At 45.4% G+C, this 23,297-nt stretch overlaps 1 protein-coding gene across 3 annotated transcripts in view; it reads left to right on the forward strand.

The window, feature by feature from the left end:
- The first annotated feature begins 2,516 nt into the window (after positions 1–2,516).
- PYGB (glycogen phosphorylase B) overlaps positions 2,517–23,297 on the forward strand; it is a 43,949-nt gene continuing 23,168 nt past the window's right edge. For 2 of the 3 annotated variants that reach the window (XM_045528839.1, XM_045528842.1), the window contains exons 1-4: positions 2,517–2,863; positions 10,388–10,489; positions 18,052–18,130; positions 20,865–20,968. In XM_045528839.1, the coding sequence (XP_045384795.1) occupies positions 2,621–2,863; positions 10,388–10,489; positions 18,052–18,130; positions 20,865–20,968 (528 nt within the window). In that variant the 5' untranslated portion in view covers positions 2,517–2,620. The remainder of the gene's footprint in view (positions 2,864–10,387; positions 10,490–18,051; positions 18,131–20,864; positions 20,969–23,297) is intronic. The other variant, XM_045528840.1, reaches the window with a different exon arrangement.

Consider the following 23,297-nt stretch of genomic DNA (forward strand, 5'->3'; position numbering starts at 1 on the left):
CAGGAAGAAGAAATTACATCTGAGTGGGAGGATTGTTAAAGAAAGAAAAATTCAATGATACATGTTAAAGTACAGTGAGGAAGAATATTCAGGACTCTCAGTAGGTATGGGGACCACTGCAATGAGGTCTTGCAGCGGGGGAGAAAGATCTGGCTCAGCTCCGAATACGGCATGGGCAGTGGAAATTTATAGCCAGGGAGCTGGGTGGGGGTCAGTGGATGGAAAATTACTAAGAGGACACATCAGGGATGCGGGGACCCTGGCTAACCCAACTAAAAGGATTTTAGTTGGTGGAGGATGAGGAACCTGATCAGATATCGCAGATGAGAGGTTCCTGTTAAACTGTCTTAGGGTTCTTGATAAAACTGGATTTTACAAGGAAGTGTACAGATGGACCTAGAAGAAGTTTCCGAAGCCAGACTAAAGTTGGTCAAGCAAAGAATCTTTGCCAAGACCACGGAAAATTTCATAAAGAAAATGTACCTATGAAAGATGCAAAGAAGGACTTAAAATTTATTTAACCAAAGTAACAAAGCAAGAACTAAAAGTCAATCCAGTAAGAGAACACGCAGTCCTTAAATCAGCAACCGTTAATACAGTTTACAGCCTCTGATTTTCCTTACTAACACTTATGCTAATTATGAAAGAAATATTGTGGGAAAAAACAGGAAATACAAAATGTATAAGGAAAATAAAGAAACCCTCTAATAATTCTGCCACTCAGAAATAACCAGTGCTTATGTTTTGGTATAAACCTGTGTTTCCAACATAGCAACCTCTAGCCACAAGTGATTATTTAATTTAAATTTAAATTAATTTAAATTAAATAAAGTTTAAATCATTACTGTCATTTCTGGATTACATTCTTCTTATTTCCATGTTTTCATTTGTCAGTATTATATCATCCTTTACACTTCCCTAGCTATTAAAATTGTCATTTCCTTTAGCCACATGATGGTTTATGATATTGACTTTGTGAATGCAGGTAAGTTGGGGCTTGTGCAGCAGAGCAGGACTTGGTGGGGTGGGGTGGGGATGAAGGTTGACTGTTTCCCTTATTAGCTATGTGAGTTTAGGGAGATGTTTTAACTTCTCTGTGGCTCACCTTCTGCATTGTAAAGTGAGGGTAATTAAAGGCTACTGTGGGGATTGAGTTAATCAGGTACAGCACACAGTCATGATCAACAGGTGTCAGCTACACCATTCTTTGCTCCGTGTGCTGCACAGCTGGGTGGATGAACTTTTACAAGGTTTTAATTCTAACCTATATCACAGTAGAAAACATCTTTGTACAGCTCGTTTTTTGCCTTTTGAATCAAAGCTTTCCCTGAAATGTGTTCCTCAGAGGGGTACAAGTGGTCCTAGGGCACAATCATTTCTGTGACTTCTCCTGATTTCCCAGATCACTCTCAGATTATGTCAGTCTACAGAGCTTCCAGCCACGCTTGGCCCCCACAGCACTGTTAGCAGTGCCTGCAATTCCATCTTGCTGGCTCCAGAATCTCTAGGATATAGTGCAGGAGTGAATCCTAGAGCCAGAGCTGGGTAGGCCGTGGGGGCATTCTAGATTTATTGTACCCTGAGAAGTTTGCAGGTGGAAGGGGCTCCAGGTAAGAAGATAACTTTGAAAGCACAACACCAGGAAAACTACTGCACCTGGACTTTTATGACATCTCCTGTGGGCAACCTTTGCAGCCCCACAAGCCCACCAGGAGCAAACCCACGGTCGCACAAAATCGGATTTACCGACCCACTGCAATGAGGGGATCGTCCCAAGGTAAAAGGAAAAGGCAGATTCTTACGGGGTTGGGGAGGGTGAAGTTTAGGTGAACTTCACACGAAGCAGGGGTCCCTCAGGCTCAGAGCCAAGTAGGGGTTGGCAAGGGCTGACTGTGAGCAAGGGGTCAGCAGGGCTGGTCTGCAGAGTGGACACCGCCCAGTTTCCTGGGGGACCACAGTGTTGAGCAAATGTGGGGGGCTGTGTCTGTCTAGACACCCCTATCTGGAGCTCCAGCCTGGGCTGGGATGAGGAGGCTGAGTCTGTCAGAGTGACCCAGCTCCTCCGGCCAGAGGGGGATGTTTCCTAATTCCTGCTGTAATTTCAAAGGGCAAAGTGTCTGCCGGTGTGTGATTTAGGGAGCAAGGCTTCTCAGAGAGTAAGGGGTCGTGATGACACTGGACTGGGGCTGTGTCACGTCCTTGGGGAAAATAGTGTCTCTGTTTCACTCGCAGCTGGTTTTCCCCGCGCCTGTCACCCCGGTCTAAGGATTGGCAGGCAGATTACCACTTGCTTGGCGGAAACTAACTTTTGCTCTTTTAGCTGGTATTTTCAAAGCCACCGGCCCCCGTTGGTGGCTTGCCAACGAGGGGACAAATCCCAGCTCCCGGGTGGCGTGGGGAGGTCACTTGGACACTGCAGCTCCCACGGACACCAGCGTCCCCACCGAGCAGACGGGACGCCCCGCCCCCGCGCGGGCCCCGCCCCCGGCGCAGCGCGCATGCGCAGCCCGTGGCAGCCGGCCCACGCCGCAGTGTCCAGCGCCAGAGCCGCCGCAGCATCCGCGGCGTTCGCGCGTCCCGGCCGCTGCCCTTCGCCACCTCAGCCACCTGGGCCGGCGCGATGGCGAAGCCGCTGACGGACAGCGAGAAGCGGAAGCAGATCAGCGTGCGGGGGATCGCGGGGCTGGGCGACGTGGCCGAGGTGCGGAAGAGCTTCAACCGGCACCTGCACTTCACGCTGGTCAAGGACCGCAACGTGGCCACGCCCCGCGACTACTTCTTCGCGCTGGCGCACACGGTGCGCGACCACCTGGTGGGCCGCTGGATCCGCACGCAGCAGCACTACTACGAGCGCGACCCCAAGGTGAGGCGGCCGCCCCGCCCGCTCCGGGTGCGTTTGAGCCACAGGCCCCTGAGACCGGGCGCGAGGCTGTGCGCTCCTCCCCAGAAAGACGCACGTACGGCGGCGCGTGCAGGATGTGGGGCAGATTTGGGGGCGGCCGCGCGTCCCCGCCCCGCAGCCTGCAGTGACCCGCGCAGTCGCCTCTCCCTGGGGTCGGCCTGCTGTGCGCTGGCCTGGCCCGGTGCTTCCCGCGCCCGGCCGGGGCGGGGACAGCAGCTTCGGGTGTCGCCTGGCACCCATGGCAGGGTGGGGGCCGGGCCCCCTCTGCGCAGGGCAGACCGCAGAACCCTTGTGAGGAGCCCGCGCCTAGGGAGCGTCCGCTGTTCCCCGCAGATCCCGAGCCCGGGAATCCGGCCGGGTGTTCCGGCGACTTTCCAGCCGTGACTTTCCAGCCGTGCACTTCCGTGATGGCTGCAGGCAGTGCTCCCGACACCCCCGTCCCAGCCTTTTGTTTTCTTGCAAATGCGTGTGGGAGAGCAGGGGACTGGAACCAGGCCTGGGCAGCTTTATGGGTTGGAAGGGGGTGAGTTCAATAATCTGCAGGGAATTGAGTAGCTTTTTTGGGTCTGGGCTGAGTAGAAGAAAATCATTAAAGATGCCTGCTTAAACCCTGAGGGGTCCGAAGGTCAGAGATGGCTCTCTCTCTCCATCTCTTCAGAAGGCTCTGGCTTTGAGGTTTCCACCCCTTCCTTGGAGAAGTTTACTTGGTAAAAGTTCATGGAGATTGTTTTAATAATTGTCACTTAGTTTTATATGTTGCAAAAATTTGCAATAGAAAAATACATTAAAGAAAAGTCATTGATAATCCCCCATTACTCTTAACCATGTTAAAATACAGGTATATGTCCTTCCTGATCTTTTTGTATTCCTAAATATACATGCACATTTTAAAAAAAAAAAGTACATGTTGCATGTAAAATTTTGTAGCTTTTCCATTTCATTCATAAACATTTGTAACTTTTTTGGTCATAAACAACTTTACAAAGTCAGTAAATAGGCGATTTACTGGTCTCGGACAGCCCCTTGTTGCCAGTTTTATTTTGCTCTAGACAAAGGAAAATTTGTCTTTCTCTTATACTAAGGTAGAATGAAACTGGTGAGGAAAGAACACACTTGCAGGCCTGAAGCCAGTTTGCAAAGATTTCATTTGCAGTGTACACCTGGGCACTGGGCAATTGATTTTTCTTTTTGGAGGCAGAGTCTTACACTGTTGCCTCAGCTAGAGTCCAGTGGCCATAATAGCTCACTGCAACCTCAAACTCCTGTGCTCTAGGGATCCTCCTGCCACAGCCTCCCCAATAGCTGGGACTATAGGTAAGCATCATTGCACCCAGCCAGTTTTTTCTATTTTTAGTAGAGACAGGTCTTGCTCTTGCCCAGGTTGGTCTGGAACTCCTAAGCTCAAGTGATCCTTCTGCCTCGGCGTCCGAGTGTGCTAGGATTACAGGTGTGAGCCACCGTGCCCAGGCTTGGACAGTTGCTTTGTTGATGACATTTTAAAATATTTTTGTAGAGCATTAAGATATACTTAATACAGTAATTGCTAAGAGTGAGATTGATTGCTTTTCCAAACTTATTTCGGGGTACTGTTTTTTTTCTGAAATAGAGATGTGTTAGGACAGATTTGTTAGGATACCATGGGAGCCTCTTCATACTTAGTATGCAAAACAGCGAAAAAAGAAATGGCACCAAATGGCCAAAACAGGTTATAACAAGGGCTTGGGATGACTTTGCCAGGGAAACCAGCCAAGAAGCAGTGGCTCCCCCAGAATTCCCTGCTATTGGAAGAGCTCTGATGCACAACATTATTTTTATTGTCCAGCCGAGGATGACAAGTGTGCAGCTTTGCCTGCACGTTCAAGGGCACCTCCCTGGAGCTAAACCGGGACACGGCTCGACACCTTGGGGCTCCCGTTAGAGTATTTGTATATAATTAGATTCTGGAGAGGCCAATGATGTGCTCAGGGATCACGGAAATGACCTTCATGAACAGAATTAGTTCCTCTAACAAAACAGGTTTTCTGATCCTCTGAAAGAGGTGTGCTTTATTGTCTACTGTGATGGCTCCAGGTGGAAACCCTTCTCTTAAAGAAGCCACACAACCTGTAATGAAAGGCTGTTTGCCTATTCTGGATAAGAAGGCCTTGTAAAAGTGGCAAATTGGAGTTTAAGTGTTTTTTTTTTTTTTCTAATTCATGATGAAGATAAGCTTGTAATCCTTTCTCTGGAAAAGTTAGGAGTTTGTTGGAAATGAACCAGAAACCAGCCCCGCCAGAGCCACTGAGGGGAGGTGGCCTCACAGTAAACCTCAGCCCTCGAAATGGCCTCAGGGATGTGCACCAGCACGCTGCAGACTGTGGTGGTGTAACACTCCATAGCTATAAATAAAATAGAATGCCTTTATTATTTTTGTCCTTTTAAAAATTATACAAGACCTTGTAAGTACTGGAGGAAAAATTAGAGAACAGAAGCCAGAAGGAAAAAATTAACTGTTATCTCACCCGCTAGTAATAACATTGTAAATGTTGTAAATATTTCGTGTTGTGCATCATTTTTTTTCTGTAGTGATAGAAACACTTTTTATTACATAAAATCTGTCTCTTGTTGAACCTATTGTTTCATAACTCTTAGTGCTTTGGTTTTGGTAAACAGCAGAAACAATAGAAACTTAGAGTGCTCAGAGGAAGGTTTTTCAAGCAACCTGCCTGGCAAATCAGCAAGTCAAAAAATCTGGCTAAAATTGAGGGGTTTGTGCTTGGCAAGAGGCAGTGCTAGGTTTTAAAGGTGCTTCACGGGTTCACGAGAAGAACAAGCCCTGGCAAGGGGGAGAGTAAAGAGAGTAAAGTCTCCTGAGAACTACAGAGCCTGGGACGGTGCGGGGCCGGGAGAGGGTTGCACGTGAGGGCAGATTTCTCGTAGGCCTGGCTTTACCGTTCAATCTGTGCCGCCGTGGGCTTGGGTGGATTTCTTAACCTTTCGTGGCCTTAGTTTTGTCATCTTTAAAATGAGGGAAGTTGAGTTAGTAATCTATTCCTGAGGTCCCTTGCCATTCTAAAATGTTAGGGTTTTGTATTTGCTTATAAAATATTTCCATTTTATATTGACATTGTAAGATACAGCGCAAAAGTTTCAAATTAGTAGAAGGCCTCAGAGTTGGGGTGGGACAGTGAGGGCAGGAGCACCGGGTGGAAGGTCAGGACACAAATGGCAGACCAGAAGTCCTGACAACCAAAGTAGATCATGCCCAGTTATGGGAGTCAGAGGGTCCCTGCTATAATGTCTAGATTTATTCTGTGGGTCTTCGTAAAGCAAGTGTACAATGTGGGGGGCAGCTGACCCGCTGCACAGCTGCAGTGGATGGAATAATCAGTTTTCTGTGGCTTGTTCCCGTAAGCTCTTTGCGGGACTGCAGTGGTAGATTAAGGAAAAGCAGCTCTACATGGAGCCCAGACTGCTGTCCTAAATATTCCTAATACGATAATCACAGTGAATACGATTAATCTTTTGGTTTGGCTGGATCCAAGGGTTGAAGGAAGATGATTTGGAGCAGGGTTGTGCAGCCCCGGCTGCCCGTGATCCCCACTTCTGGGGTTCTGTTTTAATTAGTGATAGAACCAGCCAGTGGAATCTTGTTAGCACTCCCGGTTGCTCTGGTGTTTCCACTTGTATGCATGAAGTTGACCTTGCATCCCTGGGCAGGCTCCCCTGACAGCAGATGGCTCAAAGTTAGTTCTCTGGCCAGAAGTGGATGATGGGCAGCTGTTTTGTGTTGCCAATTACCCTGGCAGCTAGCGGCCCAAAGGCAGGGTTAAGCCATCATTTTATCGGATCTGGAAACCTACCAGTGTGTGTGCCATTAGTCTCTGTAGGCCTCTGTTGGTTTTTTTTTTTCCTCCCACACCAATCAATTCTTCAGTTCTCAGTGCACACTGACTGGGTGTCCGGCAACTCAGTTCAATTCTGACACTGTCTATATGGAGTTAGCCTCAGGTCCTAGAGGTCAAGGGCACAGTCCCACAAGGCTGCCCCACCTCAGGTGCCAGTCGTGTGTCAGGGCCTCTCTTTGACTTCTGCCCAGATTTGATAATTTGCTAGAATGGCTCACAAAGCTCAGGGAAGCACTGAACTCGCATCGACCAGTTCATGGTAAAGGGATACAGCCCAGGAACAGCCAGACGAAGACTTGCGTAGGGCAAGGTATGGGGGGTGCTGGGGGTTCCTTGCTGTCCGTGGGCGCCACACTCCGGCACCTCCATGTGTTCACTAACCCAGAAGGAAGTCCTCCAGACCCCTTGTGTTGGAGATTTTGTGGAGGTTTCACTACCTAGGCCTGATCAATTAAATCATTGGCCATTGGTGGTTAACTCCAGCCCCTCCCCCTTCCCTGGAGGTTGGCGTGGTGGTGGGAGGAAGGGTGGGCCTGAGAGTTCCAAGCTTCTGATCACAAGTTTGGTTCCCCTGGCAACAAGCTGTCATCCTTAGGGGCTTTCCAAAGTCATTCATTAACATATGTCTGGTATGATTGAAAGGGGCTTGTTACAAATGATAAAAGACATTCTTTCCATCTTCATTGCTCTTATCACATAGGAAATTATGAGAGTTTTAGGGGCTCTGGCCAGGAAGACCAAATATATATGTCTTATTGTATCACAATATTACCACCTCCAATCAGTTGAGGGTCTTACAGAACAAATCTGCAGCCAGCTGCCTGCAGGCCGAACCGCCACTGGCCTAGGTCTCCCGGAGACCCGCCCACCCTTCAGATTGCAGACTTGCACCTCCACAATTGCGAGCCAATCCTTAAGACTCTCTCTCTCTACACATACCTTACTGTTGGTTCCCTTTCTCTAGAAAACCCTAACTAGTCCACAGGCGTGTGGGTGGCTGCAAGGACCATTTGTGTCTATGAAATTTTGTAACTGATTTCACTACTACATCTCAGACATTTTTTAAAACTTTATTTTACATGATTTCAAACTCTTAAGAAAAGTTTGCAAGAGAAATGTAAAGAATTCTCATATACCTTCCACCTAGATTCCCCAGATGTTAAACATTTTAACACATTCCTTAGGTCATTTTGTCTTTCTGTATAAATTCATTTTTTCTCTGAACCATTTGAAAATAAGTTGCAGCCTATTGCCCCTTCACCCCTAAAAGCTTCAGTGGGTGCTTTGGAAGAGCAGGGAAATCCTGTTACACAAGCACAGCACGGTTAGACCCTGGACGTTCCCGTTTGCACGGCACTGTCACCTGCAGTCTTGTTCAGCTTCACCAGCTGTCCCGCCGGTGAGAAGCACAAATGAGATGCAGTTATGCAATTACAAATCATACAACCATACAAATGATGGAACCGGGTGTGACGGCATACACTTGTTAGTCCCAGCTATTCAGGAAGCTGAGGCAGGAGGATTGCTTGAGCCCAGGAGTTCAAGTCCAGGTTGGGCAACATAGTGAGACCCCATCTCTAATAAAAACAAAATACAAATCAGAAAATTGAGAGAACTCTGTAAGTGTCATACCTATAATTTTTTTTTCATTAAACAAAGCAAGGCAGTAAGCCATTTAGAAACCCACAACATTCTAAGACATGAAGCAGATAAACACCAGGAAGTTGGAGCTGGCCTTTTCTCTATCTGTATAGAATAGGGTTCTTAGGAAATGGTGAAGGGAAGATCAACACAAAAATTTAGAAAGGAAATTGGACAACAGAAGAGTTTGGTTAACAGTGTCTTCAGTGGAATCTTGTAGAGTAGGGATGACATGTCATTTTGGGTGTAGCTGAGTGGCTTTTCTCAGCCTGCAATTGGTTTAAAATGAAAGATGCACGTAGTCTGTTTAAAAAGAATGACTGTTACCTCACTGGTTATAAATAGTTTGACATGGTCCAGATCACTCCATGTGAGTTGATTGGGCCCTGGCTTGTCTGTCGGTGATAAGGAGAAGATTCCATTATTGCCTGGCTCTCTCTGGGTAGGGAGTGGGTAGACTTTACATGGAGCTTGTGTATAAAAATACAATGGATTTTAGTGTAGTTAATTATGAATAATTATTTAATTATAAATAATATAATTGATTTTATATTAATCTTGTATCCTGCTACCTTGCTGAACTAAATTACTCTAAAAGCCTAGATTTGTGATGGTTTGTTGATCTCTCCTGGTGTCTTTTATGACCTTTATAATTTTGATGATGCTTTATAAATCTGATGAATACTGGTCAGGCATTTTATAGAAAATCTCCCAGTTTGGTTCTGTCTGCTGTTTTCTCATGATTAGACTGGGGTACGGATTTGGGGAAAGAACACACAGAGGAAAAGTGCCCTTCTCATCAGTGGCAATTTCGGGTGCCAGTCAGCATGGCCAGGTTCCTGCCCCGTGAAGCTCTCTGCTGTTCCTTTCTCTGCCCTATTAACGGGGTCACCAAGTCCAACCCCCCTCAAAGGGGCAGGGAATTAAGCGCCACCTCCTGGAGTGAAGAATGTCTGAGAAAGTTTGAAATTTGTTACAACCGTCACAGCAGTTAATAAATATTTAAGGGGCGACCCCTGGAGGGTGTGCAGTACCTGTCAGTCCTCGAGGTTGTGCCCACTGATCTTAGCTAGCATTCCGTGGTGCCTCCTGCCTCCACCGCTGTGACTGCGCTGTTCTCACGGTGGTCTTCTGTTCTCGCGTTCCTTGTACATTTATCAGTTGGAATTCTTCTGCAAGGAAAGTTTGTCCCTCCTTCCCCATTTATTTTTTTCAGGTTTTACTTCTGATGGCACAGTAGGAGTCAGGCTAAGAGAAAGAGCCCTGAGCCCTGGGGGTTGTGGGGAGTATGTGGTACCCCGTTGGGGAGCTCTTAGAACCCCGCCAGGTGCCCAGGAGGCGCTGTATGTGGTGGCTGTCCTTGTTACAGCACTTCGTTTCCACAGAGCTAGCACAATCGCAACCCCCAAAGCCAGCCAACAGGTAGCAGGCAAAAACAGCCTCTGCCTGGTGGACGTGGGCGTGTCCCTTCAGCCACCCAGCCCCTGTCCACTGTGCAGGAGCTGTGCTAAGGGCTAATACTTGCAAATATTTCCGGCCTTATAGGGTTGTTTTCTGTGTGTTAGAGATGTGCAGAAGTAACTTGCCCAAGGGCACAAGGCTGGTAAGAGGCCAAGCTGAGCTCAGACCTGGATCCGTCCAGTTCTGGGAGCCTTGTTCCCAACCACTGAAGTGACCTGTGCCCCACACATCGGGGAAGGTTAGTTTCTACTCACCTGGGGACTGAAGGAGGTCGGGGAAGAGAGTGCTGTGCTTTAGGAGGGGGTCCCCTGGGTGGGCTGCCGTGGGAAGCTCTGGTCAGTGACACTGGCTGGAATGAGCATGCCCATTTTTTGCACATATGGTCACTGTAAGTGAAAGTCCTAAGTGGGTCCTTTGTGAATCCCCTGTCACCATAATCTTCCTAATGTGTGGGGATGGAATGAGAAATCTGAGATTCTTTCTTTTGCTTCCTCAGCGAATTTATTACCTTTCCCTGGAATTCTACATGGGTCGCACGCTGCAGAACACCATGGTGAACCTGGGGCTTCAGAACGCTTGTGACGAAGCTATTTATCAGGTACGGGGGTCCTCGGGCCGGGTACTCTGTGGCCTCTCGGGCGCACTGAGGTTTTAATTCTGTGCATTCTGTCTCAAAGTAAGCACTGCTGTGAAGACCAGCAGCTGTTGGGGGACGGGAGTGCCTTGTGGCCTGCTCTGCCTTCTTAGAGGAGAGAGGGGTGGTGGGGGCTGCTCTTTTTCGAGGGAGGGAGTAGGAACGAGTGCGAGGATAATACATGGAGTACAAGTGCTGGGTTGAATGTGATGCTCAGATTTGGAAGGTTCTAGAAGCCATTCCCCTCCCCCGCCCCCATCCCAGGGGCAGATTTAGAACGCTAAACCACAAGAATGGTTCTGATTATCTCATTTCTACTTATTAAATACTTTTTCAGGCTGGCAACCCACCTTGGGTTTCTCTCCCCGAACCCCAAAGATAACCTCCTGAGCTCATCCTACCATAAAATTGCGCTAGTCAGAATAAACCCTGCTTTTCCTCAGGAGTCTTCACTAAGTGTTCACTTTGAACTTAATCCTTTCACAGTCCTTCGTAGTTTCAGAGCAGAGCTATGGCTGGCTGCAGCTCTGTCTGCTCCCCCAGGGTGTACCCCTGCAGCCTCTTCCCCTTCTGCACACACAGGAGGGTCTTTGCAGAGCTGTCCCTCCACTGCCTGTGCTTTTTTGGGATTGGGTTTTGTTGGGGGTGAGTCCAGCGTGGCCCGAGGCAGCTCAGCGTCGCTAGGGGCTCCTGCCTCCCTCTGAAGGGCACCGTTAAGAGCAGCGTCTGGAGCACAGAATTCGAGTGGTACAACCACATGGAACAAAAATGCCACTCCCTGAAATAGGAATCTCATGCTCAGAATTACCTACCAGGATAGAGGTGACCCTAGCAGGTGATAGTCATTTATGTCCTGTCTGCTGTATATTAACGTTAAGATGTGTCTATGCGGAGTACGGAACATACAGCATCTTCTGTGGATTTTATAGTCATATAACACACATTAATTTTGGAAACATTTTTTCTTCATACAATTCTTACATTTAGTAAAGATTTTGGGGGTTGTTTATGCCATAAATATGCAATATGTTTATAATTTTTATTGTACAAATAATGTGTTAATTATAGAAACTTAGAAAATACAGGTGAGAATGTACCCTTTTAAACTTTGTACATTTTTTTCTTTTTTAAATTTTTTTTCTTTTTTCAGGGGGAGTACTACAATGGGATTTTGTAGTAGGAGAGAAAAATTGGGCTCAACTCCTCATTTTTTTCTTAAAAGTGATATTTCACTTGCAGTTTAGCTTTTTTTCTTTTGAGACAAGGTCTTTTTTTTTTCTTTTTTTTTATTATTTCAGCATTTTGTGGGGGTACAAAAGTTTAGGTTACGTATATTGCCCTTGCCCCCCCCACCCCCGAGTCAGAGCTTCAGACGTGTCCATCCCCTAGAACAAGGTCTTGCTTTGTCCTTTGGATAGAGTGCAGTGGCATCATCATAGCTCACTGCAGCCTCAAACTCTGGGGCTCAAGCAATCTTCCTGCCTCAGCCTCCCAAGTAGCTGGGACTACAGGGGTGCGCACCACCAGGCCTGCTAATTGTATTTTTTATAGAACTGAGGTCTCACTCTTGTTCAGGCTGGTCTCCAACTCCTGGCCTCAAGCGATCCTCCCACCTCGGCCTCCCAAAGTGCTGGGATTATAGGTGTGAGCCACTGTACCTGGCCACAGTTTAGCTTATTAGTCTTGTGTTTGAAAGGTTTACATGATGACTGAAACTTCAGTGTCTCTGGATCCATGTTTACTGGGCCATTCTAGATGTAAGATGCTATGCCAGATGCTTCGGGTGGGAAGAAGATGGTGAGGCAGGGCTTGAGCAGGCCTCCACCCTAGCCCCCATTTAAAATGTAACGCCAAAAAGAAAACGTGATACAAATGCATCATACAAGGCTAGAATGTTATTCAAAGAAGCAGTTTATACTAAAAACTAGTGCTTCAAAAGAGAAGCAGCTCTGTTCTGACTGAGCTATCAAGGACACCTTACAAACTGTCTTCATTACAGAAAGTGTCAAGTAGATACAAAGCTTGAGGGGTGGTTACAATGAACCTCTGCCACGTACCCATCCCCTGGCTTCCCCAGTCATCCCCTCCAAATCATGGCCAGTGTGTTTCACTTGTACCCCACCCAGACTGTTGAAGCCAACCTTAAGCAGCATAATATTTCAATTGTAAATATTTCAGTAGGTATCTCTAAGAGATAGGGACTCTTCAAAACAGTTACATCATTATTCCCAAAATATTGACAGTAATTCTTTAATATCAGTTTTTTAGGCCGCATAAAAATTTCTCTGATTGCCATATAGTTTTTTTTAACCATATGTTCAGAAACTAAGTTATATTTAGTTGATATGTCTTTTGAATCTCTCTCTCATTTTTTTTTTTTTTTTTTTTTTTTTTTTTTTTTTTTTTTTGAGACAGAGTCTCACTTTGTTGCCCGGGCTAGAGTGAGTGCCTTGGCGTCAGCCTAGCTCACAACAACCTCAAACTCCTGGGCTTAAACGATCCTACTGCCTCAGCCTCCCAAATAGCTGGGACTACAGGCATGCGCCACCACACCCGGCTAATTTTTTCTATATATATTTTTAGTTGTCCAGATAATTTTTGTTTCTATTTTTAGTAGAGACGGGGTCTTGCTCAGGCTGGTCTCGAACTCCTGACCTTGAGTGATCCACCTGCCTCGGCCTCCCAGAGGGCTGGGATTACAGGCGTGAGCCACCGCACCCGGCTGAATCTCTCTTAATCTATAAATATCTCCTTTTTAAAATTTTTCTGCCTTGCAGTGTATTTGTTGCAACTGGATTTGTCCTGTGGAGTTCTGCAGTCTGCATTTGACTGACTGTGTCCCCATCTTGTATTTAACCTACTGCTTTGTCCCAAGAATGTCTGCTTTCACCACTTTTCAGTACCGTACTGAAGGTTCCAGCCAGGGTATTTGGGCAAGAAAATGAAATAAAAGGCATCCAGATTGGAAAGGAAGACGTAAAACTATCTCTATTTGCAGAAGACATGATCTGGAAAACCCTAAGGAATCTACTATAAAAGAATGCTAGATTTAATGAAGGAGAATTCAGCAAGGTTGCAGGATATAGGATCAATCCACAAAAGTTAACTGCATTTTTGTACACCTGCAATGAACACTCCAAAATGAAATTAAAAAACAGTTTCACTTACAGTAGCATCAAAAAGAGCAAAATACTTAGGTGTAATTTAACAACAAAAAATGCAAAACCTGTATTCTGAAAGCAAACATACTTGAAAGAAATTAAGGAAGACCTAGAAATGGAGGCATCCGTGTCAACGGCGTGGCAAATTTGATGTTACTGAGACGAGTGCTCCCCTGATTGCGGACTCAGTGTGGTCCCCATCAGAATTCCATTTGGCTTCTTTGCAGAGATTGACAAACTCATCCTAAAATCCACATGAAAATGCAAGGACCTAGAGTAGTCAAAATAATCTTGAAAAAGAGCAAAGTTGAAGAACTCACACTTCCCTAATTTCAAAAATTACTACAAAGCAACAGGCATCAAGGCTGTGTGGTACTGGCACAAGGGTAGACATACAGACCAATGGAATAGAACTGAGAGTCCAGAAATAAATCCCCACATTTATGGTCAATTGTGTTTTTTTTCCAATTTAAAAAAGTTGTGGTAAAATACACATAACATAAAAAAATTACCAACTTAACTATTAAGTGTACAATTTAGTGGCATTAAGTATTATACATTTACATTGTTCTTCAACCATCACCACCATCGATTTCTAGAACTGGTACCTGTCCCAACTAAAACTCTGTCCCCATTAAACAGTAACTCTCCACTCCGCCTCCCCCACCCCTGACAGCCACTGTCCTACTTTCTGTCTCTATGACCTGGCTAGTCCAGGTACCTCCTATGAGTGCAGTCATACTCATGGAGTATTTGTCCTCTTGTGACTGGGTTAGTTCACTTAGCAAAATGTCTCGAAGGTTCATCCATGTTGTAGCATATGTCAGTACTTCATTCCTGTTTTTTGAGACAGGGTCTCACTATGGTGCCCTGGCTGGCCTCAAACTCGGGCTCAAGCAATTCTCCCACCTCAGCATCCCGGTAGCTGGGATTACAGGTGTGTTCCACCGTACCCGGCTTCGTTGCATTTTAAGGCATAATAACGTTCCATTGTATGTACACCATATTTTGCTTATCTATTCATCTGTTGGTGGACACTTGGGTTGCTTCTACCTTTTGGCTGTTATAAATAATGCTGATGTGAACATGGGTTTACAAATATCTCTTCAGTACCCTGCTTTCAATACTTTTGAGTATATACCTAGAAGTGGGATTGCTGGATCATATGGTAATTCTATTTTTAATTTTTTGAGGTATCATCATACTGTTTTCTACAGCAGGTACCAGTTTACGTTCCTACCCAGGAGTATACAAGAGTCCCAGTTTCTCTGCATCCTCACCAACAATTATTTTCTGTTTTTTGATGGTAGCCATTCTAATGGGTTTGATGTACTGTCTCAATGTGGTCTTGATTTGCATTTCCCTGATAGCTAATGATATTGAGCATGTTTTCATGTGCTTGTTGGCCATTTGTGTATCTTCTTTGGAGAAAAGACTCTTCAAGTCCTTTGCTCATTTTTGAATCAGCTTTGTTTTTTAGTTGAATTTTAAGAGTTCTTTCTTTATCCTCGATATTAATACCTTATCAGATATGTGATTTGCAATTATTTTCTCCCATTCTGTGGGTTGCCTTTTTTTACTCTGTTGATAGTGTCCTTTGATGCACAAAACTTTTTAATTTTCATGAAGTCCAATTTTTCTATTCTTTTGTTGCCTGAGTTTTTAGTGTTATATACGGTCAATTGATTTTTTTAAAAGGAAAAGGGTGTGAAGACAATTCAGTGGAGAAAGAATAGTGTGTTCAAGAAATGGGTCTGGGACATAACTTTTGTGCATCAACTATGAAGAAAGTGAAAAGGCAACCTACAAAGTGGGAGAAAATATTTCTAAATCGTAAGTCTGATGAGGGTCTAGTATCCAGCATATATATTTATAAATAAATATATATATATACACAAATTATACACACACACACAGAGAATTCCTACAACTCAACAATGAAAAGACAAACAACCCTATTTAAAAATGGGCAAAGGACTTGAATAGACATTTCTCCAGAAAAGATATACGAATGGCCAAAAAACACATGAAAAGATGCTCAAAATCATTAGTTATCAGGGAAATGTAAATCAAAACCACAGTGAGATACTACTTCATGCTCACTAGAATGGCTATAATAAAGACAGAGAGCAAGTGTTGGTGAGGATATGGAGAAATTGCAATTCTTATATACTGCTGGTAACTGTAAAATGTTGCAGTCACTTTGGAAAATAGTCTTGACAGTTACTCAAAATTTAAGCATAGACTTACCATGTAACCTAGCAATTCTACTTTATGGTATATGCATGACAGAAATGGACATGTCTACACAAAAAATTGTATATGAATTTCATAGCATTTCTCATAACAGCCATAAGTAGAAAACAGTACAAATGTTTATAGCCCTGCATTGCAATACTGCACAGAAATTAAAAGACAGGAAGTACTGACACATGCTACAACATGGATTAACCTTGAAAACATTGTATTCATTGAAAGAAGCCAGCCACAAAAGGCCACATATTGTGTACTTCCATTTACATGAAATGTCCAGAATAGGCAAATCCACAGAGACAGAAAGTAGGTAAGGGATTGGCAGAGGCCGGGGGAAATAGAGAGTGACTGCTAATGGGTACAGATTTCTTTTTGATGTGATGAAGTTCAGAATTATTGATAGATCATGGTGATGGTTGTAAGTATACACTCTTAAAAAGCAAATTTTATGGTATATAAATTATATCTCAATAGGAAAAAAAGGTTGTTATGAGTGCACTATAGTGCACTTTTTTTAATCCTCAGTTTAGAAGATGATTTTAGCAGAGTTGTAGACTTTCTGTCAGTTAGCTACATTTTGTATCTTTTTTAATGCTCTCAAAATCAAGGCGACATTTGCCCTACTGGGGTCAGTGTGCCTACAACATTCAACCTAAAAACATGAAGGAACCAAACACCTTTCCCCATATCCACTCTCAGCCTGTCTTCAGTTTATTGGTTTCTGAATTTAATAGCGTTTTTATGAATAAGAGTTTCCATGGTCAGTTTAGAAAACGTTGTAGTTAAACATTTCTTAACTTGGAGCAGGTACTGTGCTATTGGGTAAGTCCTACCCCACCCCCACATACGCAAAATATTTTTGGTGGAACATAGTCTTTTGAAATTGTTTTAGGAGTTAAGTTCAAGTCACGATATTTTGAAATTTTACTCTGAATTGAATTACTGTGTGTGTTAATATCACTCAGTTTACTTAATGTATACTAAATCATTTATGGCTGTGATGTTATTTTCTCATGACTTTTTTTCACCTCTTGTAGTTTATCGTGTTCTCTAACTGTGGTCCAGAGGCCCCCAGTTGTTGTGGCCTGTTCAGAGGGTCCACTAGGTCAGAACTGTTATAACATTAAGATGTTATTTACTTTCTTTAGTCTTATTCTCTCACAAGTGTGCAGTGGAGTTTTCCAGAGGCAATATAATGTGTGACATCACAGTTGAATGATGAAGTAGAAAATCTATTACAGGCATTTGTAAAAATAGAAAACACTGGTATTCTTCTCAGTAACTATTTTGTTGTTTTCAAAAACATGTTTATTTTTCATTGAACTTTGTTTATGTTAACATGTAATGGGTTTATTATTTATTTTTAAATAAATTCATATGTATACTTTTAAAAATCTCTGCATTTTAATTTATAATTTGATAAATATTGATACATATATAATCCACATAAACAAAAGCTCTTTGGGTCTTCCTGAGAACAAAAAGTTTAAAAACCACTGATCCAGATGTTGTGAGCAGTTTGTCAAGTTCATACACTAAAGCCAGATTAATGGACTCTTTATCCATAAACCATAATTGAGAGCCTTAAGATCTGTATTCTGGATTGGTTTTAAGTCAGTGTAAGTAGTTGTGACTTTGTTGCTTTCTGTCTAATTTTTAACATGCCATATCTATTTTACAAGATTGTTTGAATGCAACTGGAATAACCGCAGGAAAAGTGCTTTTAGGTTTTGGTTTAAAAGGATGCCATGTAAATATCATTAGATTGTGTGAAATTGGATAATGACTAAAACCATTGGTTTCACTTTTAAGATACATGTTGTAGTTTGTTCACTATAAATAGGCTAATTACCTGTCAGTAAATACCTTTGGCTGTTTAAACCATGTTTAATTTTGACTGTCAACTCTTAGCAGTTTTTGAAATGTTGGAAACTTTCGTTTCCGTGCATTGATTTAACATCAAATTTTAACATTGGATTTTCAAGTGTAAGGGAAAGCAGACTCTAACTTTAACTTTTGGCATAAGCTTACAAGACTTAAATGTCTTTCACCCTATCATTTGAGGGGAAATATTAAGTCATATTAAAATGCTGCCTCTGTTTCTGTTTGCAGTTGGGGTTGGACTTGGAAGAACTGGAAGAGATAGAAGAAGATGCTGGCCTGGGGAACGGGGGCCTGGGCAGGCTGGCAGGTAACCCACACCTGTTAGGATGAGCTCCTCTGACCTGTTGGCTTGGTTGGTGGCCATGTGGCGAGGCCAGTGTCAGGCATGTTCCTGATGCCGATCCGTCGGGGTAAATTTTCTTCCCTCAGCGTAGATGGGCCAGTGTGTTCTTCAGATTGAAATCCTTAGGGAAAGCATATGTTCTCTGTCCTACAAAGGGTGCTTCATAATTATCATGAGGACCAAACTTGCCTACATTGGGTAAGCTAGTGCCGGGAGGGGCTCCCAGTATGCTGGCCACTTTCCAGAGTCCAAAAGCCAGTAACTGGGAGAAGACAGATGGAGAGAAACACGATTTGTGAACACAGCTGTGCGTATAGCAGTCATTCTGACTTTGATACAGTCAACAGATTGCCCAGAAAGAGTAGAGCTGTTTCTTTCAGGGATATCACTGCCTTGGGCCACTGTAGTTGAGAGCATACCCAGTTTTGTTTGAGAGCATACCCATATGCTCTCAAAACAATATTGTTTTCTGGATTTGTTTTTTGTTTGTTTGTTTGTTTTATTTTGAGATGGGGGCTTGCTCTGTCTCCTTGGGTAGAGGGCAGTGGCATCATCACTGCAACCTCAAACTCCTGGGCTCAAGGGATCCTCCTGCCTCAGCCTCCTGAGTAGCTGGGACTACAGGTGCGCACCACCATGCCCGGCTAATTTTTCTGTTTATATTAGAGATGGGGTCTCACTCTTGCTCAGGCTGATCTCAAACTCCTAGGCTCAAGCTATCCTCCTGCCTTGGCCTCCCAGAGTGTTAGGATTATAGGTGTGAGCCCAGCCCTATTGTTTTCTGTTTTAAGTATTTTTACCAGCCTTTTTGGAGAAAGGGAGCCAGGTCAAAAACACACAAGTAGAAATAGTGGTCACAGTGAGATTTGATTTCATTTGGTGGCCTGGCCCCTGGCCGCTTTGCATCAGTGACCCTTTTGGGAGTTGCCATTTTGTAAAGGGAATTCATGCCCTAAAATTTATTTGTTGGGGGAGTAGTGGGTGTGCTTATGTTTTCAAATTTTAGGTTAAATTCTCCAAAAATTATAAATGCAACATGTTTCTTTCAAACAAAGTAGCACTTGAATCTATATAAAGAAAAAATTGAGGTTGGGCCCGGTGGTTCATGCCTATAATCCCAGCACTTTGGGAGGCCACAGACAGTGGGAGGATCACTTGAGCCCAGGAATTCAATACCAGCTGGGCAACATAGCAAGACCCTGTCTCTACAAAAACATTTAAAAATTAGCCAAGCATGGTGGTACACACCTGTAGTCCCAGCTACTCGGGAGGCTGAGGTGAGAGAATTGCTTGAGCCCAGGAGTTCAAGGTTGCAGTGAGCTATGATCATGCCAGTGCACTCCAGCCTGGGCAACAGAGTGATACCCTGTCTCAAAAATAAATAAATAAAATTTGCCCCACCTGTGAGTGTGAAAGGCCACATGTGTCCTCCACAGCCTTCTCTCAAATGCAGGGTTGTGCTGTCATTTACAAAGTGAGCTCAGACCAGGCTTGTCACACCATGACTCCCTTTCCTCCCTGAGGCTGGTGAGGGGCTGCTGTGGGCTTTCTCACAGAACAGGAGGCTTTGTGTCCTTGGCGCCCCCTCAGGGCACTGAGCCGCAGAGGTCTTCACTCCCCTCCACGCCCCCAGCCCCTGGGACATGTGACTGATTTTTGCCATGTTCCTACTTGGTCCTTTCTCAGTAAATGCAGAACTGGGTTTCCTAAGCTCGAGGGAAGCTCTAGCCAAGCTCTAGCCTCCTTTGTCCCTGCTCTGTGACAGCCACAGGGGTGGCCAGTCACCACACCTCCCTCTCCTGTGCTTTTAGACTCACTTCTGATTGGGGTCTTCTGGGTCCTTGGACTTTTCTAGTCACAGTGCCTGGACCAGGGAGGCTGCCTGCTGCCTCAGCCTTCCCCGAGGCCCTCTGTTCCGGGCCCCACCCGTGGACAGCTCAGCAGCGCTGAGCCTGCCATAGCCTGACGTGGTCTGTTTCCCTCCCGAAGAAAGAATTTCCAGAATGAGAGCCCGGGTCTGACATCTGTGGGTCTCCCTCGTTCCTTTCCCTCAACACAGTGCCCGGCAGGCGTCGTGCTGGATTGGACGTCTATTTTATTTACTTGTGTTCTGTGTGGGTCTTTTTCTTTTTTTACTCCTTAGATGCAATAAGGTTACCTTCTGGATCTTTATTGAAAACATTGTCATTGTTTTGTTTGTCTTTCAAGAAAAGGGCTCCATTCAGTGGCATGTTCCAGCCCCTCCCGGGCCTCTGGTGGCACTTTGGAGCTTGGGTGTTTGCGTAGTTATGGGCAGTGGTGACATGTACACCACCAGCCCTTGTTGCTGGGCCTGCTTCACTGATGTGTAGGGGCAGGTCTGTGATGTGTCCCTACCTTCAGAACGGCTTGGGCATGAGCAGAATGTGCAGAGGGTAGGGGGGCCTCCGCCTGAGCTGGGCTGTCTGGGAGAGGCGGTGAGCGCTTTGCACTTCGCTGTGTTCTCTGTGGATTCCTCACCTCCGCCATCCTCCTGCACCCTCCAAGTAGCCCCCATGTGGATGTCTTCTGGGCCAAGGGGAGGCTGAGGGGCCCCGGTTTTCCTTGAAACCTGAAGCTGGCCGTGGTCTCCTCTGAATCCCCACCTTGTGCCCTGTGGGTGGTGTCCCAGCCGGGCCTCGGTTCTGCTGACTGTCTGATTTGTGATTGGATTTTGCAGCCTGTTTCCTTGACTCGATGGCCACCCTGGGCCTGGCAGCATACGGCTATGGAATCCGCTATGAATTTGGGATTTTTAACCAGAAGATTGTCAACGGCTGGCAGGTGGGTGAGATTTGGTTTCTTCACTGATTTCCAGTTCTTGTTCGCACAAGAAAATAAGCAGCAGCACTTTCAGTTTGGCCTTTTGTACTTTACACACCTTGGGGAATGGCAGGCCAGTCGGCAGCACGGTGCAGTAGGGTGGGCCATCGGCAGCCCCATGTGGCCCCGGAGAGGCCGGTCCCTGTGTAGGCTCCTTTCAAACCGCCCTGCGTGGTGACCTCAAGTCAGGCCAGCCTGAGCCTCATGGGGCCCCCGGATAGGGCCTTCTGCAGCCAGGCGGTGAGGACACCACAGGCTGGTTTTCTGACTGTGTCTGAACGTGAGTGAAGGGCACAGTGCTCTCAGGGTTCAGCCTCAAGGACATTGACCTTGAGTGGTTAGAAAAGCAGTTATTGTGGGTGTTACTCCCACCTTCTGCCTTTGCTCCCTGACTCCAGTGAGGGGACGGTATCCTTGGTGTTAGAGGCTGGACTCTGCAAAGTACCTAGGGAAGAATGAGCCTCGATTTTAAAGCATCAAACTGTAGCCAAGTGAGGTGGTCAGGACCATGTCTGTGAAGAGGGTATAATCTTAAAAATGCAGCCTCACTGTCCTTGGCTGGCCGGTTCCCTCTGCTGCAGCACTTCAAAATCAGGATATTCCACTTGTGTTTATTTAATGTCATTCGGGGCCCAAAAGTCACGGATAAAGTAGGTCTGAGGTTAGAATCAAGAGACCTGTAGCATCAGAGCAGCATAGTCTCAGTGAACAAGCTAGTCATGGGTGGTAGAGTCATCCAGGGTGTGGTGGGGTTTGGGCCGCAGGGTCTGTGTGCTTGTCGCAAGTCACCATCAGCATCCGTAGGATTTATGCATTTCATTGTAGAAAATAGCCTAAAAAGCAAACACATGATCTGTCGTCAGTGACATGCATGCTGGTGTGTTCAGTGGGAACGTGTACTGATGTCTGCAGCTTACTTTGAAACGCACCCAGAAATGAATGGATTGATGGATGGAGACGTGAGAAATCTATTACAGCACCCAGTGGTGTGTGTGTGTGTTCACCATCAAATGGTAACATTTCCGTATATTTGAAAATGCTCTTAATAAAATGTTGGCAGAGAAAAGTAATGGCTAAAATAAAAGAAAACTTAAAAACCGTTTTGGATCCATTGCTCGATTCATAGAAATGCTCTTTCCCACCTTAAAAAGAAAAATGCACTTGGCTCCTTCCCAGCGGTTCTGTCTGCAGCCCTCTGCATGCCTGTTTCCAAACCGTGCACGTGTTTGTTCTCTGCCCCGTCCTGGCTCCTTATGACGTGTGGGGTTATAAGCAGAAACTTGGGGGCTCCTCCAGGCCTCGTTGTCGTCATGGTTATGAGCAGGAAGGTTTTTGGTATTTTTTGTTTTACCACACAGTTTTTTTTCTGGTGTTCCTTGTTCCTGTAACTCTTGCCATCTTGTGTGACAGTCTAAGGTAATAGGTGAGCATAAATTCTCCTACCCCATTTCCATGGGGACCGATCAGGTGGAATGGTTTTTACTTGGCTTTAGCTGTAGCAGAAATAAATGCAGGCAGTGGTTAGTGGCTGGCCAGTAACATGTGGCCGATGGGGCCATGGGCCAGCCCGCCGGCACCCTGGCTGAGGGGGCAGGGAGTGTTGGCCCCAGAAGGGAGGTGCTTGCTGCCTCTTGTGTTTGGGAAGCTGCTGCTTCTTGCAGACAACTTCCACAATTGCTTTGCAGAGGTAGCTAAGCTTTAGTGTTGGGGAAACTCACAACAGACGAGGAAAGGCCACCAGAAAGTCGAAAGGTAGACTGGTCACCAGACGCAGAAGGGTCTTGCTGGGAGTTCTGTGGGAGGTGCATGTTGAAGCCCTGGCACCTCCCGAAAAGCAGAGCCCAGATGCTCTCGCTGGTGACTTTTTACTGCTGTGTAAGAACCATGAAAACAAAATCCCTCAAAGAATCATACTAGGGTTGCTTGTTTAATTTGAAGAAAAATTACTTGATCTCATTTTGGTTTTAGTTCATTTAGACTTTGGAATCCCTCATGCATCACTGTGCCGGTTCACTTGTTCTGTTGCTTGCAAGCAGATAAGTCCCAGAGCGGGGTGGTAGAGCAGCCCCACCAAATGCTTCTACTCAAGGGTGCTCAGGGGGCTACTTTTAATTTTATTTATGGGAAGGGAGCTTGAATGTTTACTGGTCTTGGGTGCCACTGGGCGCAGGTTTTGGAAAATAAGCCACTTTTGGAAGGCCTTGCGGAGCAGTGTGTCTTCTTGCAGTGTGTCCATGTCCTGGGCACCCGCTGCCGGCTGCCAGCTCAGCCCCAACACTTGTGGATTTAT

Source organism: Lemur catta, chromosome 17, assembly GCF_020740605.2.
Source record: "Lemur catta isolate mLemCat1 chromosome 17, mLemCat1.pri, whole genome shotgun sequence".
NCBI lineage: Eukaryota > Metazoa > Chordata > Mammalia > Primates > Lemuridae > Lemur > Lemur catta.